The sequence below is a fragment of the Dufourea novaeangliae genome, unplaced genomic scaffold, assembly GCF_001272555.1.
Source record: "Dufourea novaeangliae isolate 0120121106 unplaced genomic scaffold, ASM127255v1 scaffold101, whole genome shotgun sequence".
Lineage (NCBI taxonomy): Eukaryota > Metazoa > Arthropoda > Insecta > Hymenoptera > Halictidae > Dufourea > Dufourea novaeangliae.
The window spans coordinates 3,423,328-3,434,841 of record NW_015373989.1 but is presented as its reverse complement, the minus strand read 5'-3'; the positions used below and the strand labels follow the sequence as shown (position 1 = coordinate 3,434,841).

General features: G+C 33.4%; 3 protein-coding genes across 5 annotated transcripts; 1 reads left to right on the top strand and 2 right to left on the bottom strand.

Moving 5' to 3' along the window:
* Window positions 1-2,258: 2,258 nt before the first annotated feature.
* Window positions 2,259-5,751, bottom strand: LOC107187711 (exostosin-3). The gene is made up of 9 exons (XM_015575864.1): window positions 5,590-5,751; window positions 4,978-5,518; window positions 3,853-4,910; window positions 3,574-3,784; window positions 3,256-3,512; window positions 3,063-3,190; window positions 2,715-2,991; window positions 2,531-2,635; window positions 2,259-2,387 (listed from the first exon to the last, which is right to left on the bottom strand). Exons 1-9 carry the CDS (start codon window positions 5,749-5,751, stop codon window positions 2,283-2,285), a joined length of 2,844 nt encoding a protein of 947 aa, XP_015431350.1. The 3' UTR covers window positions 2,259-2,282.
* A 778-nt stretch (window positions 5,752-6,529) lies between these two features.
* On the top strand, window positions 6,530-9,555 carry LOC107187718 (DCN1-like protein 1). 3 transcript variants are annotated; one of them, XM_015575873.1, is made up of 5 exons: window positions 6,530-6,724; window positions 7,272-7,485; window positions 7,596-7,764; window positions 7,856-8,069; window positions 8,166-8,515. In XM_015575873.1, exons 1-5 carry the CDS (start codon window positions 6,722-6,724, stop codon window positions 8,328-8,330), a joined length of 765 nt encoding a protein of 254 aa, XP_015431359.1. In that variant the 5' UTR covers window positions 6,530-6,721; the 3' UTR covers window positions 8,331-8,515. The 3 variants fall into 3 exon arrangements, with proteins under 3 accessions (XP_015431359.1, XP_015431361.1, XP_015431358.1); XM_015575875.1 differs by lacking the exons at window positions 6,530-6,724; window positions 8,166-8,515 and adding exons at window positions 6,853-7,167; window positions 9,525-9,555; XM_015575872.1 differs by lacking the exon at window positions 6,530-6,724 and adding an exon at window positions 6,853-7,167.
* Window positions 9,556-10,068: 513 nt separating this feature from the next.
* Window positions 10,069-11,174, bottom strand: LOC107187663. The gene is made up of 5 exons (XM_015575806.1): window positions 11,039-11,174; window positions 10,708-10,946; window positions 10,471-10,632; window positions 10,344-10,412; window positions 10,069-10,260 (listed from the first exon to the last, which is right to left on the bottom strand). The coding sequence occupies exons 1-5, from the start codon at window positions 11,172-11,174 to the stop codon at window positions 10,069-10,071; spliced, it is 798 nt and encodes a 265-aa protein (XP_015431292.1).
* Window positions 11,175-11,514: the final 340 nt, after the last annotated feature.

Below are 11,514 nucleotides of genomic sequence, written 5' to 3'. Positions count from 1 at the left end.
CGAAATTCACCCTCGTTTACGGGGGGCGGAATTTTGGACCGCAGTAGCGGGACCAACGGGATCTGGAGAAGTTTAACCGGAAAGAGAGGGAACGCTCATAAAAGGCTCTTATTCTGACTCTAAAATTCCTGGTCTGCAATTTAAATTCGACCGCTATGAAATTTCCGTCCGGTGTGTTGCTTTCATTCTCCCCCTCAGCCCCTTTAGGAATCAGTAAACAAAGTTACTGTAATGTAACGCGGATACGGGAATAAGCTTGGATGGATCAATTTGTTGATTAAATGAAACATAAGTAACAGAAGAATAACTAAAATTTTGAACAAATGAATAACTGACACCTGGTTCGCAGTGTGTCTGACAGAGAACAAGTTAATACTACTTAAAACAATAACGAAGGTTTTAAACATCACTGATAAATTAACAGTTGGATATAATTGTTCGTTGTAGTTTCCTTGTCTGGAAGTAGTATAGCCTCGTTCCCTGTTGGACACACTGTTATGTCCATAAATATTACTTTCTATATGGATAAACTTCGAATCCTAAACTTACATTGAAGTAACTAATTTACCGTTTGTTAATTATTTTACTGTAGTAATAGAAAAGAGGCGCTGTAACCATTTCGGTACGACGTAAAAGTAGTATTGGACGGTACCTGGTCAGACATTCTACGCTGCCTTCTGCTGTCGAAACTATTATTCGACGCCACTACTTAACTATTATTATTTTATAAATGGAAGTTCGTGAAGATATTTAAGAAACTTATTCGTGATTTATTTGAATTTTCCACGACCGCTCGCATATTGAATGTCGATCAATCAATGGAAATAATATTAAAATGATCCTGCCATCCACCGCCGCCCCAAAACCAGTAGACTCTGCCAACCTGTTCCGTGTATCTGTTTTTACGGTATACAATATACGGGCACGCATGATTAATGATATCTGGAACGAAGCCAGAGATGCTCGGTCGTCGGTTCTCCACCGACGCGAGAATCGCATTTAAATTAATGTTAAGCCGACACGGTATTAACACAAGCCCTGATTAATTATTTTTTTTTGTTTTCACATCAGGATGAGTACATTCCTTCCACTATACAATCATAAATAATATATATTTATTTTCTTGCACGTGAACCCGAATACGGATCAGGATCGATTTACAATCGGTTGTACAGAGTTTAATATAAAATGAAATTTACAAAGTATTCTTATTTTACAAGTTGTATCAACCTGCACGATTGCGTTGTATTGTAATTATGTTAGAGTGGCTGTATTTTTAATCGTACAAGATCAAACAGTGTGCGATACTATATGTATTTACAAATAGTCTTTCAGAGAATTATGCAAATAAACATCTAAAGTAACAAATAACTGAGTATTAAACTAACTTATGATAAGATCTGTAAAAATAGTAATTTGGCACGTTATAAGAGCGTGATGGTTTTTGAGAAAATATGTAGTTGTTGTCAAAGCATAGTAGATTTAACGATAACTTACTTACATAATGAAAATTCGAAAAATGTTTACTATATAGTGCTATAAATTATTGATGGACTATTCAGTACAAAGCACAACTTTTTCGAACTTAAATTCGTATATAATCCTGTACTCGTTTATCAACATTGCCCCCCAGTTATATTTAATCATTTTTATTACTGTATTTACATGATTCCGACAGGCAGTTTATACTATTATTATTTACAATTGCATTTATTACGCACCTCATATATAACGATAATCATTGAAAAGATTTGATCGTATTGGTCGTATTCCAAATAAATTAGGATGCATTTCAACCTACCCTTGTAGAGTTCTGCATATGTACACATGTGTATCGTATACGTCCTCAATAGTTTATATTTTTCATGCGGCCTTTTATCCCACAAAGATTATCTTAATCCATAATAATTATCATACAAACAAGTTTATTTCGATCCACTATAAACTGTTCAAATTGGTATGGTATAACTTATGTGTATAGCGACATAAAAAGTTTCATTCCATTTTGCTCTATATTCCCTATGATATATGCGTGTACAATTACTTCCGCTATCAAATTTTATTAACTTTAAAATGTGCATTTTGATCAAACAATACGTAGACCGATAAAAAGTACATTAAAAAAGCAGAGGACGACGAAAAAAGTCTATAACACTTTACTTCAGGTGTTGTTATACTTCATACGAAATATCGTGTATCAATTCAGTCAAAATCTTATCAAAAACATGTAAATTCTATCAAGTGATAATTACTGGGCGCATATCTATGTACAAATTAGTTATTTATATAAATTTAAAACATTTCTGTTTATCGTGCGGTATCCTCGTTTTAAACAATATCGAGTCGGCTCGATATTGAGTGTTTAAGAGAGGCATATATCCGAAAACCTGAAATGAAAAATTAGGGTCCCTACATTTAAAAACCACATGCTGTTCTGCTAATGATTATTCAACAGATAAATACTAAAAAACACTTAAGCAAATTTATAATTATTCTATGAATACCAATATTAATAATAAACAGTACTTGCCTGAGAGAAAAAATTAATGCACTTGTGTCTTTCCTGGAAATGCGTATCATCCTCTGAGAGAGAAACTGGACAGCCCGGACACCTAAAAGTCCAACGCGATGTGACCTAAAAAAATATAAATAAAAAATACTTAATACATTAATCATAATAGTAAAAACGTAACATCCGACATTATTTTGCTGACCTTGACAGGTGGTTTTCTTGTGATGTGAGATATGAGGAAATTCATGGCAATATCCTCGCAATTCATGTATTCATCAACCTTATCTCGTATGGCTTGCGGTAACCAATGAGTGTACAGATATGTGTAATGCTTATGAATGAATGCAGCTCCAGTCAAAACCATTGATAGCTCACACGAGTAATTAGAATTATAATTCCATGCGTTATGATAATTCTGGTCCCATGCGTGAAAGCGACCGGGAAATCCAACTACACGATCTCGATGTTCTCTCCAAACTCTATAGATTAATCCGGTAAATTAGGCACACAAATTTCGGAATATAATATAACTAACGTAAAAGAGAAGTACCTGAATCCAAACATAATCTCATCGTGTCTTAGATGAGCGTCATCGTCAATTGAAAGAACAGCTTCAGTTTCGATAACATCAAATGGCAGGAATCTATTATTTAAACTATTCCTTGGAGCCTTTATGACCTATGGAAAAGAAATTTTGATTTATACAGAGAGGGAATTTTATTTATAGACTAATGAAAGCTTACATGAATTGGGACTCCAATATCTGGCCACTTTAAATCTTCCACTGGTGGTTTTGGACTATTCCATACTACAAGAACTTTATTTAAATATGGTAATCCGTACAGACGCGCCAATGAGTTTATAAGGACCTGTTCTCGTTCATAAGTTAACATCACAATTGTAAATTGTTCTCGTGGATAATTTCCACCCAAAGCTTCGCTGAATTCTTTACCCGCACCTCCTGCACCTTTGCCAATTGGCCTGAATCCCACATCGGATCCTACAAGTTCGTACAATATCAATGAAAAGTTTTCACATCGAACACGCTCAATATTATTTACCAAGAAATTTCGCGTCACTAGGAAGTACGATGTCAAAAGGCAATTGTGGATATAAATAGAATGGATCTACCCAATCGTTCCAAATCTCATGACTCTGAAGTAACATCGTGGTATAGTTTCTCTTAAAAGCAGGAGATGGATAAGGTGGTTCCAAAGGACCCAAACTTTCTTCCGCTTCCGGCTCGGCAATAATGGCATCAGATTTTAAAGGCTAAAAGAATGTAAAATAGTTACGAATAATGAAAGATCAACATCACAACTGTATGTTACAATGTTTACCACAAAGCTTTCGTTAAAGACACTTGGACTGGCAGTTTGTGGTGCTGGTAATGGAGGTATACCCAGTCGATCCCTAATAACTGCTACAATAGTATCTGCTGCACCTTGTGCTGTACTCAGATACCGTTCCCATATCAATCTGCCCTGTCTACGCATACTCAAGAGATCAGTGTCGGGCACGGCGCGCAGCAGGAAATGCATTTCCGTTACTCTAGCCTTGGGCAAAAAAATTGCAGCTCTGCGCCAACTAATGACTTCATTATAACTCAATAAAATTTGATCACCGCCCAAGAAAACTGGAATGGAACCCGACCGTAAAGCTTCGTATAATCTAGCTTGCATAGACGACGTAGTTACAAAAGAAGCATTGCTGGGTGCTAGAATCAAGACGAACGTAGACTCCTTTAAAATAGCTTTCCTCGAAGAATCTGTTCCACAGAGAGACCAGTCAAGAATTTGAACCACATTTTTTTCCTCCGAAGCTGGTATACATTCGAATTGAATAAAGAATTTATCCAAGGTCATTCCAGTGCTCATATCTTTGAGATGTTGGATAATAAAAGCATCAAGATTATTCTCATCGACTGATAATCTTTCTAAATCTACATCAGCATCATCAATCTGATGTGTCATGGTTGTTGCTTTTGAAGATCTCATTTCCCCTTGAAAAGACAATAAATACTTCCTTCTCGCGGGTAAGATTTGAGCACATTCTTGCCATACATCACCACCTGGGGGTCCCAAAATTGGAGGAACAACCAGATCAAAACCTTCGCGAAATTGATTTCTATAAAATGTTGATTGCACTATTATAGCTCTTCCAGTGTCTATATCACTAAAAATATTGCCAGATTCTACAGACAGATCTCTACGTGCGAGATTTAATAAAATGTGATTTCTACCATCTCCACCCCAATAAGGAAGTGCGTGTAATTTTTTTACATCTATAGGCTTCCTATATTTCTTATCAACTCTTTGTTGAGCAGAAAGGGCTTCTCCTATGAGGACTACATATATGCAAGCTTCAGCTGCATTTACAGTTAGATGCGGATTGTATCCTGTTAGACAAAAACATATAGTACAATTTAAAATATAAAAAGTAGCAGCAAACATATAATTGCATACCTAGTGTTTGTTTTATGGTAGTTTTCAAAAACCCATCTACATCCCAGCCAGGATTTACAACCGAATACTGGTCTGGATCATACAAATAGACTGGAAAACCACTTGTTAATGCACAACGACTATGATCAAAACAATTGTACATTCTGCATAAATATGGTGCAGTACTTGGTAATACTACAGGAGCAGAAGCTATTAATATACGCTTGGGAGGTGCCAATTCTGGTGTATTCCTTTCCACTGCTTCCCTCTGAGCCACTTGTGCCTGTTCAACACTGATTTTTAATCTGTCAAGATCTGTCTGTTGATGAAGCAACTCTTGCTTCAGTTCATCTATCTTTTGAGTTAAACTACTGACTTCAACTTGAAGTTTCTGTCTTTTCGAACTCAAGTCCCTGAGCTCGTTATTTACAGAAACTTTTATACGTATCATTTCTTCAATTCTCATTTTCAATTGAGCAGCTTTCATAGCAGTAAAATCTTCAAAAGCTTCCAGTGTGGAAAAAGTGCGATAAATATCTCTGTCTGAAGAATCAGATTCCACCTACAATCCTCAACATATTACAATATCTTATGTAGTCTGTACTATAGCAAATTATTAAGAGTGATCATTACCTTTGACAAATAATAATGAGTAAATAGTGGTACAATAAATAGAACTGCAGAAGTTAACACTATGATCCTTGACAACTTGATATGTGTTATCCAATGACATATTTCTCTTCCACTTCCATTTTGATGGTACAATGGTATAAATTCAAACACGTTTCCCCCCATTACGACTGTTAGAAACTGCTCATGGTTATTTAAATCTCAAGCTAATGGAGCTATGTTGTAATTGCTTGAGAATTTTCTGTAAACGTGACAAAAAATACAATTGATATAAACATTCAATTCAATACAAAAAATATCACTATATATAAAACATTACTCTAGCATATTAGAAGTAAGAAGATAATAAAAATAATGAAAGTAATACTCACCGATAACATAATAATCGTGGAATTGTGATTGGCATTATCGATCAGTAACCTAACACTGAAATTATACTCCCGATTCTCTGATGATCATAATCAGTGTCGATTATGAGTACATCGTTATTATAAAATATTCGACGAATTTATCTTGCATATATAAACACTTCCGATGTCTCTGTCGAAAAGAACACGCGACGAGTTTTGTCAGAATTTCCCAAGCGCCAGATCCATTTCAACCACCATCAAGGTTAAAAATTCGTGAACAACATCGTTATAAGCATCGGTGTATTTATTAGACGTTCATATTTATTCATTCGATTCACTGGGTGCTACAGTTCCGCAAGTTCGTGAAGCGTTCATTCATTTGCGTGGGCCCAGTGTTCACAATAACGTTCTGTTGTTGTTTCTTGCGACGACTTGGACTCTTGGACACGGTAGTCGGTCTCACAACACGAAAAAAAAAAATCTTTGCGTCGATGCGACCGAACGCCGAACAAAATTACACGGCGATGCTCCCGGCGATTACTTTCTTTACAATCAGCCCTGCGGTAAAAATGCATCGCCCGGGAAATTAAACTGTAAACCTTTTAAATAACCCGCGACGCTGTCCTCGAAGTTGCTTTCCTCCGACAACGTCTGGTGGCATTACTTTGGAGGGCCGTTGGTGTATTTGCATTTCTCGGAGTCTTCGCGGAACATGCGCATGTTCATGTCAAGTGCAGTGCAAAGGAAATAATATTTTGGCTTTCGGGGGCCTAAAATTAGCTAAAATGGTGAGCCTCTCACGAAACGAACGTTGAGTGTTAACACGACCATCTCCACGGATCAATCTCACAGACCGAGATCTCTGCTCTGTGTCGGGCGTTAACGCGAACGTAATGAAAATGTTGAAATAACCTATCACAATTTAATGTTAATGGTGCCCTTCGCATAAAATACAAATCAATTCGTCGACACACGTTTTGGGTAAAGACATTCGGAGAATAGCCCGTAAACTTGTACTATAAAAAGCACCATTGACACAAAAATCCCGAATTTAGCAGTATCACTTCAATGGGATCGTACACAAAGTTTCGTAGCTGTTGTACACGTAACAAAGTCTCGTTTGTTTATGAATCCTCTTTGCAGTCGACGTCAGTGTAACGAAAGCCCCCGAAATAAGAAATTTTGTGTAGATTTGTGTCTACGTTTACGTCGAAAGGTTCTGCTTAAGATGGTGTGCAACTAAACAAACAAATTACAATTTTTTTTTATTCTTATTCTATCATTTTATGTTAACATTGGATCATAACGATGTTTCGTGTTTCATTATTGTTACAGAATAAGTTAAAGTACTCACAAAGAGACAAAGTAAGAAAATTCATCACATTTACACAAACCGGAGAACAAACAGCAATATATTGTTTAGCACAGAATGATTGGAAGTTGGATCTAGCCAGTGATAACTATTTTCAAAATCCTGAAGCTTATTATAAGGAACCAAGAATTTGTGTGGATAAAAAAAAGTTAGAAATATTATTTAGTCGATATCAAGGTAATTGTTACATACTTTTATTTGTAAACAGGCAAGTTAATGGTATTATAAAATTACTTTGCTATTGTTTTCTTAATCTTTACATTGTTTTAATCTGGTGATTGAAATAGATCCAAATGAACCAGACAAGATTACAGCAGATGGAATAATGAAATTTCTGGACGATCTGGGTTTAAGCCCTGAGAGCAAATTAGTATTAATCATTGCTTGGAAATTTAGAGCAGAAACTCAATGTGAATTTACTAAAGATGAATTTATGAATGGCATGATGGATTTAGGGTAACTTAAAAATATCTTCTCTTTTTCTTTTAAAACACCAGAAATAATGTTTATAATCTTTTACACCAACTTATTGAAAATATTCTTTCAGTGTGGACAGTATAGACAAATTAAAAGCTCGTTTAAGTAGTTTAGAAAATGAATTAAGAGATCCTCAGAAATTTAAAGATTTTTACCATTTCACGTTCAATTATGCAAAGAATCCAGGACAGAAGGGTTTAGATCTTGATATGGCAATTGCTTACTGGAATATTGTATTAGATGATAAATTCAAGTTCCTGCCACTATGGTGTCAATTTTTACAGGTAGAGATTTGAAAAAAATGACTACTATTAATAATTAGTTACTAAAAAATTACAAAAAGAAAAGAATTCTTAAAAATTATTAATGCTGTTTTCTAGGAACACCATAAGAGATCAATTCCAAAAGATACATGGAATTTGTTATTAGATTTTGCACTTATGATCAATCCTGATATGAGTAATTATGACGAAGAGGGAGCTTGGCCTGTATTGATAGATGATTTTGTAGAGTGGGCACAACCTCGAGTTCGTCAGTCTGTCTAACATCTCCTTAATACATCTATAACTTCCTGTGAAAAAAGCTTTATTTATTCAATTATAAAATCGTATAATCAAGTGATACTTGATCATATTTTTCTGATAAAGGATCATCATTTTACTTTGTGTACAGAGTATGTCAGTGAGGCGAAAAGTACTATAATTATTAGAGTCAATCGTAATGTATTATAACCCTGCAATGTAAAAAAATTCGCTTATATAAAGATTGCTTAGGAAGGAAACGTTACTTTCTTACATATAAAATTAAATCTTATTGAAACGTGTTAAATTTAAATCACATTAAATTTAAAGCCTTGCAACATTATTATTGTTTGTTTAAATTTTCAATATTATATATCCATCTGTACAAAGTAATATGATGTATAATCAGTTTGTTGTTAAAAAGAATGTAGTAACAGTGAAACATGTTGCTCAATTACCAATGATACTTGCAAACATTAGGAAGAATCACTCATTGTGTTCCTTTTTATGAATCTGGTTTTGCAAAGGAAAATTCTAAGAAAGATTTGTTTATATCTTTTTGTAGATACTAATTTCTAGAAATTGCGTTATTAAAAATTGTTATTAAATAAATTTTACGACACTACATAACACTTGTAATATATATACAAAATGTACGGAGAGAAAAACAAATCTGTATTTTAAATGTAATGCAATTTTGGCACTGCTATACTTATCTTTTCTCAGAAAAAGATTGTTTCTGTTTTATTGCTAAAAAAGAATATTTATATTGTAATTCTGAGGTACTATAGGTGTTAGGGAAAATAAATTAAGAATTTTTTACAAGTTTAAATTATGAGTTTCATTTATGATTATTGCAGATAAAACATAGTTTTCTTTAATAATCAAAAGAAACAAAACAAATTTAGCTTAAAATTTTGCAAAAAGATTTCACAGAGAACTGATTTCATTTTCATAAGAAATTATTTGTTTGTACTACAAAGCATTAACAATTAATACTATCTTACATTTTATGTTATCGTTTTATTTTACAGTACAATGTGTGATTAATGCTTGTGTAGTTTTTAGTACAATACACAGTGAATTTTCGATGCTACTAATCGCTTTAATTTATATTCAATACAAAGAGATTAAAAGAAATATAATGTAAAGATATATGTATATCTCCGTGACTTTATAGCTAAAAGTTAAGAAATCGAAAACATTACATGCACTTAGGTATAGTGATGTTCAAAGGTGCAAAGTAGACAAATTAGCAACACGAAGATACGTCGTCCACAAATTTCGGATTATATTTTATAAAGATATTGAAATAGATAAAATGAAAAAGATTCTGACTAATATATTCATTATAAAATGAGTCCAGCTACATGTTGTCAGGCGTACGTTTACGCAATGCAAAAATAGAATTCATGATCATGAACATTACATTTCATCTAAATAATACTCTAAAGAAAAACACAGATTTCAAGTTTAAAGTGTATCATTCTTTTAATTGTTTTAGCATTGCGTGAACTCAGATTTGTAATAGTTATAGAAAGAAATTGTACATAATGTAAATAAATTTATCAGTCTTAATCTATGATGTTTCATTGAATGAGAAATTCCATAATTATTAGACCACAATAAATTTTAAGTGGAACCCTATTGACCATAGTAATGAAATGAACTTTTCACTGTCATTTAAGTTTTACCATTTTTTTTCGTTTTACTGTGTTTATAGTTTTTTAAGCGTTTACATATGCATACATAAAAGATTAAGTCATCTGATTGGATTGTTGTTATGCATTTTGCAATGATTCCCACAGGTACAGGAAGAACCACATCCACAGCATTCAGTATCTTTTGGATATAAAAAAGCTAGCTCATATTGATCTGCTTTCATGTTGTAACATTTGTTTAATATATCCTCGATGTACCACTTGCATAATAATTGCAACTTATCTATAGTCGTCTGTATTATTTTTTGTATTATTAGTCTATAACATATTTCACACTGTTTGATAAGATTTCATTTTACTATATGTAAAGTTTTACCTGTGCAATAACTAATCCTCTGTTTGCCCTTGTGATTGTATTATGACTATGAGAATCAAAAAAAGTCACCTATGGATAAAAAAAAATTTTATAACGATTCTACTGCTATCTTCAATGAACAACTTACCATGTAAGTTTTTTCTTGAAATATAAATAAAACTGTGCGACCACAAGTAATAAGAAGCATGAACAAGTTTTGTGACTTTGGTGATGCGTACCATTTACTTAAAAAGTTACTTATGTGTTGGTGCAAACCCCTTTCAATTCTTTCATAAAACACTTCAAAAGTCTGTAATGCACGAAAGAATTTATAGAAATAATTTTACCACTATATAATCAAATAAGAACCTATGAAAATTAATACCCATTCTTGTAATATACTTAAACTTTGGCCTCCAAGTCTTAATGCTTCCTCTGTACTGAGGTATGGATGAGAAACTAATCCATTTTTAACAATCCATGCGTGAGTTGCATTACCCTCTACCATAGCTTCAGCTATATGATTAGTAATTTCAGGAGATGTTTCTACATCGTATATCAATAATCCTTTTTCGGTTATTCGTTGGGCGACGAGAAGACAAATAAGAGTACATGCTTTACTGACTAGGGTAAAAATACAATAACGAAATAATCATTACATATTATCAGATGTAGTTAAAGTATAGTAAGTACATAATGGAAAACTTTCTTATTACTTTTTTGTCCTGGTGGATATCGACTTTGTGAAAATTCTTCGTCGTACCAATATACTGAAACGTAATTGCCAACATGTTCTTTTATATATGAAGGAAAGTGAGAGTCTGATTGACTTGATGATGATGACAAGGACATAACTCCTTGTGCAACCTTTTAGTTCGCCTGCTCTTTTTTGCTTGTAAATTTTGTGTTCGAAAGCATTTTTCCTTGATGAGCTTGGTTGAATGTATTTTTACAAAAAATTTACGCTTTGGCTGTTAAAAGCCATGAAGATATGCATGAATAAATTTTGTTCCAAATTCAAATCGATCACAATTTATATAATTGACGATCGCAGTTTAAAAAAATGGTGACCGAAATATTTCTGAATACAATTCATACTCTACAATTCTTTATCAACGAGCAGTCTAAACATACATCTTCTTTTCTTCATTAAAATAATCAAATATTAGACATTTAAATTAAACGACCATGT

Bases quoted from the DNA above. Each gene is read 5' to 3' on its own strand.
- LOC107187718 (XM_015575872.1), top strand. From the start codon at position 7,063: ATGAATCCTCTTTGCAGTCGACGTCAGTGTAACGAAAGCCCCCGAAAT. The intron at 7,168-7,271 runs GTGTGCAACTAA...TTATTGTTACAG, and splicing joins GAAAGGTTCTGCTTAAGATG to AATAAGTTAAAGTACTCACA. The intron at 7,486-7,595 runs GTAATTGTTACA...TGATTGAAATAG, and splicing joins ATTATTTAGTCGATATCAAG to ATCCAAATGAACCAGACAAG.
- LOC107187711 (XM_015575864.1), bottom strand. From the start codon at position 5,751: ATGGGGGGAAACGTGTTTGAATTTATACCATTGTACCATCAAAATGGA. The intron at 3,785-3,852 runs GTAAACATTGTA...ACATTCTTTTAG, and splicing joins TCTTTAACGAAAGCTTTGTG to CCTTTAAAATCTGATGCCAT. The intron at 3,191-3,255 runs GTAAGCTTTCAT...TCTTTTCCATAG, and splicing joins ATATTGGAGTCCCAATTCAT to GTCATAAAGGCTCCAAGGAA.
- LOC107187663 (XM_015575806.1), bottom strand. From the start codon at position 11,174: ATGTCCTTGTCATCATCATCAAGTCAATCAGACTCTCACTTTCCTTCA. The intron at 10,947-11,038 runs GTAATAAGAAAG...TTTTTACCCTAG, and splicing joins ATATCCACCAGGACAAAAAA to TCAGTAAAGCATGTACTCTT. The intron at 10,261-10,343 runs GTAAAACTTTAC...AAAATAATACAG, and splicing joins GAGGATTAGTTATTGCACAG to ACGACTATAGATAAGTTGCA.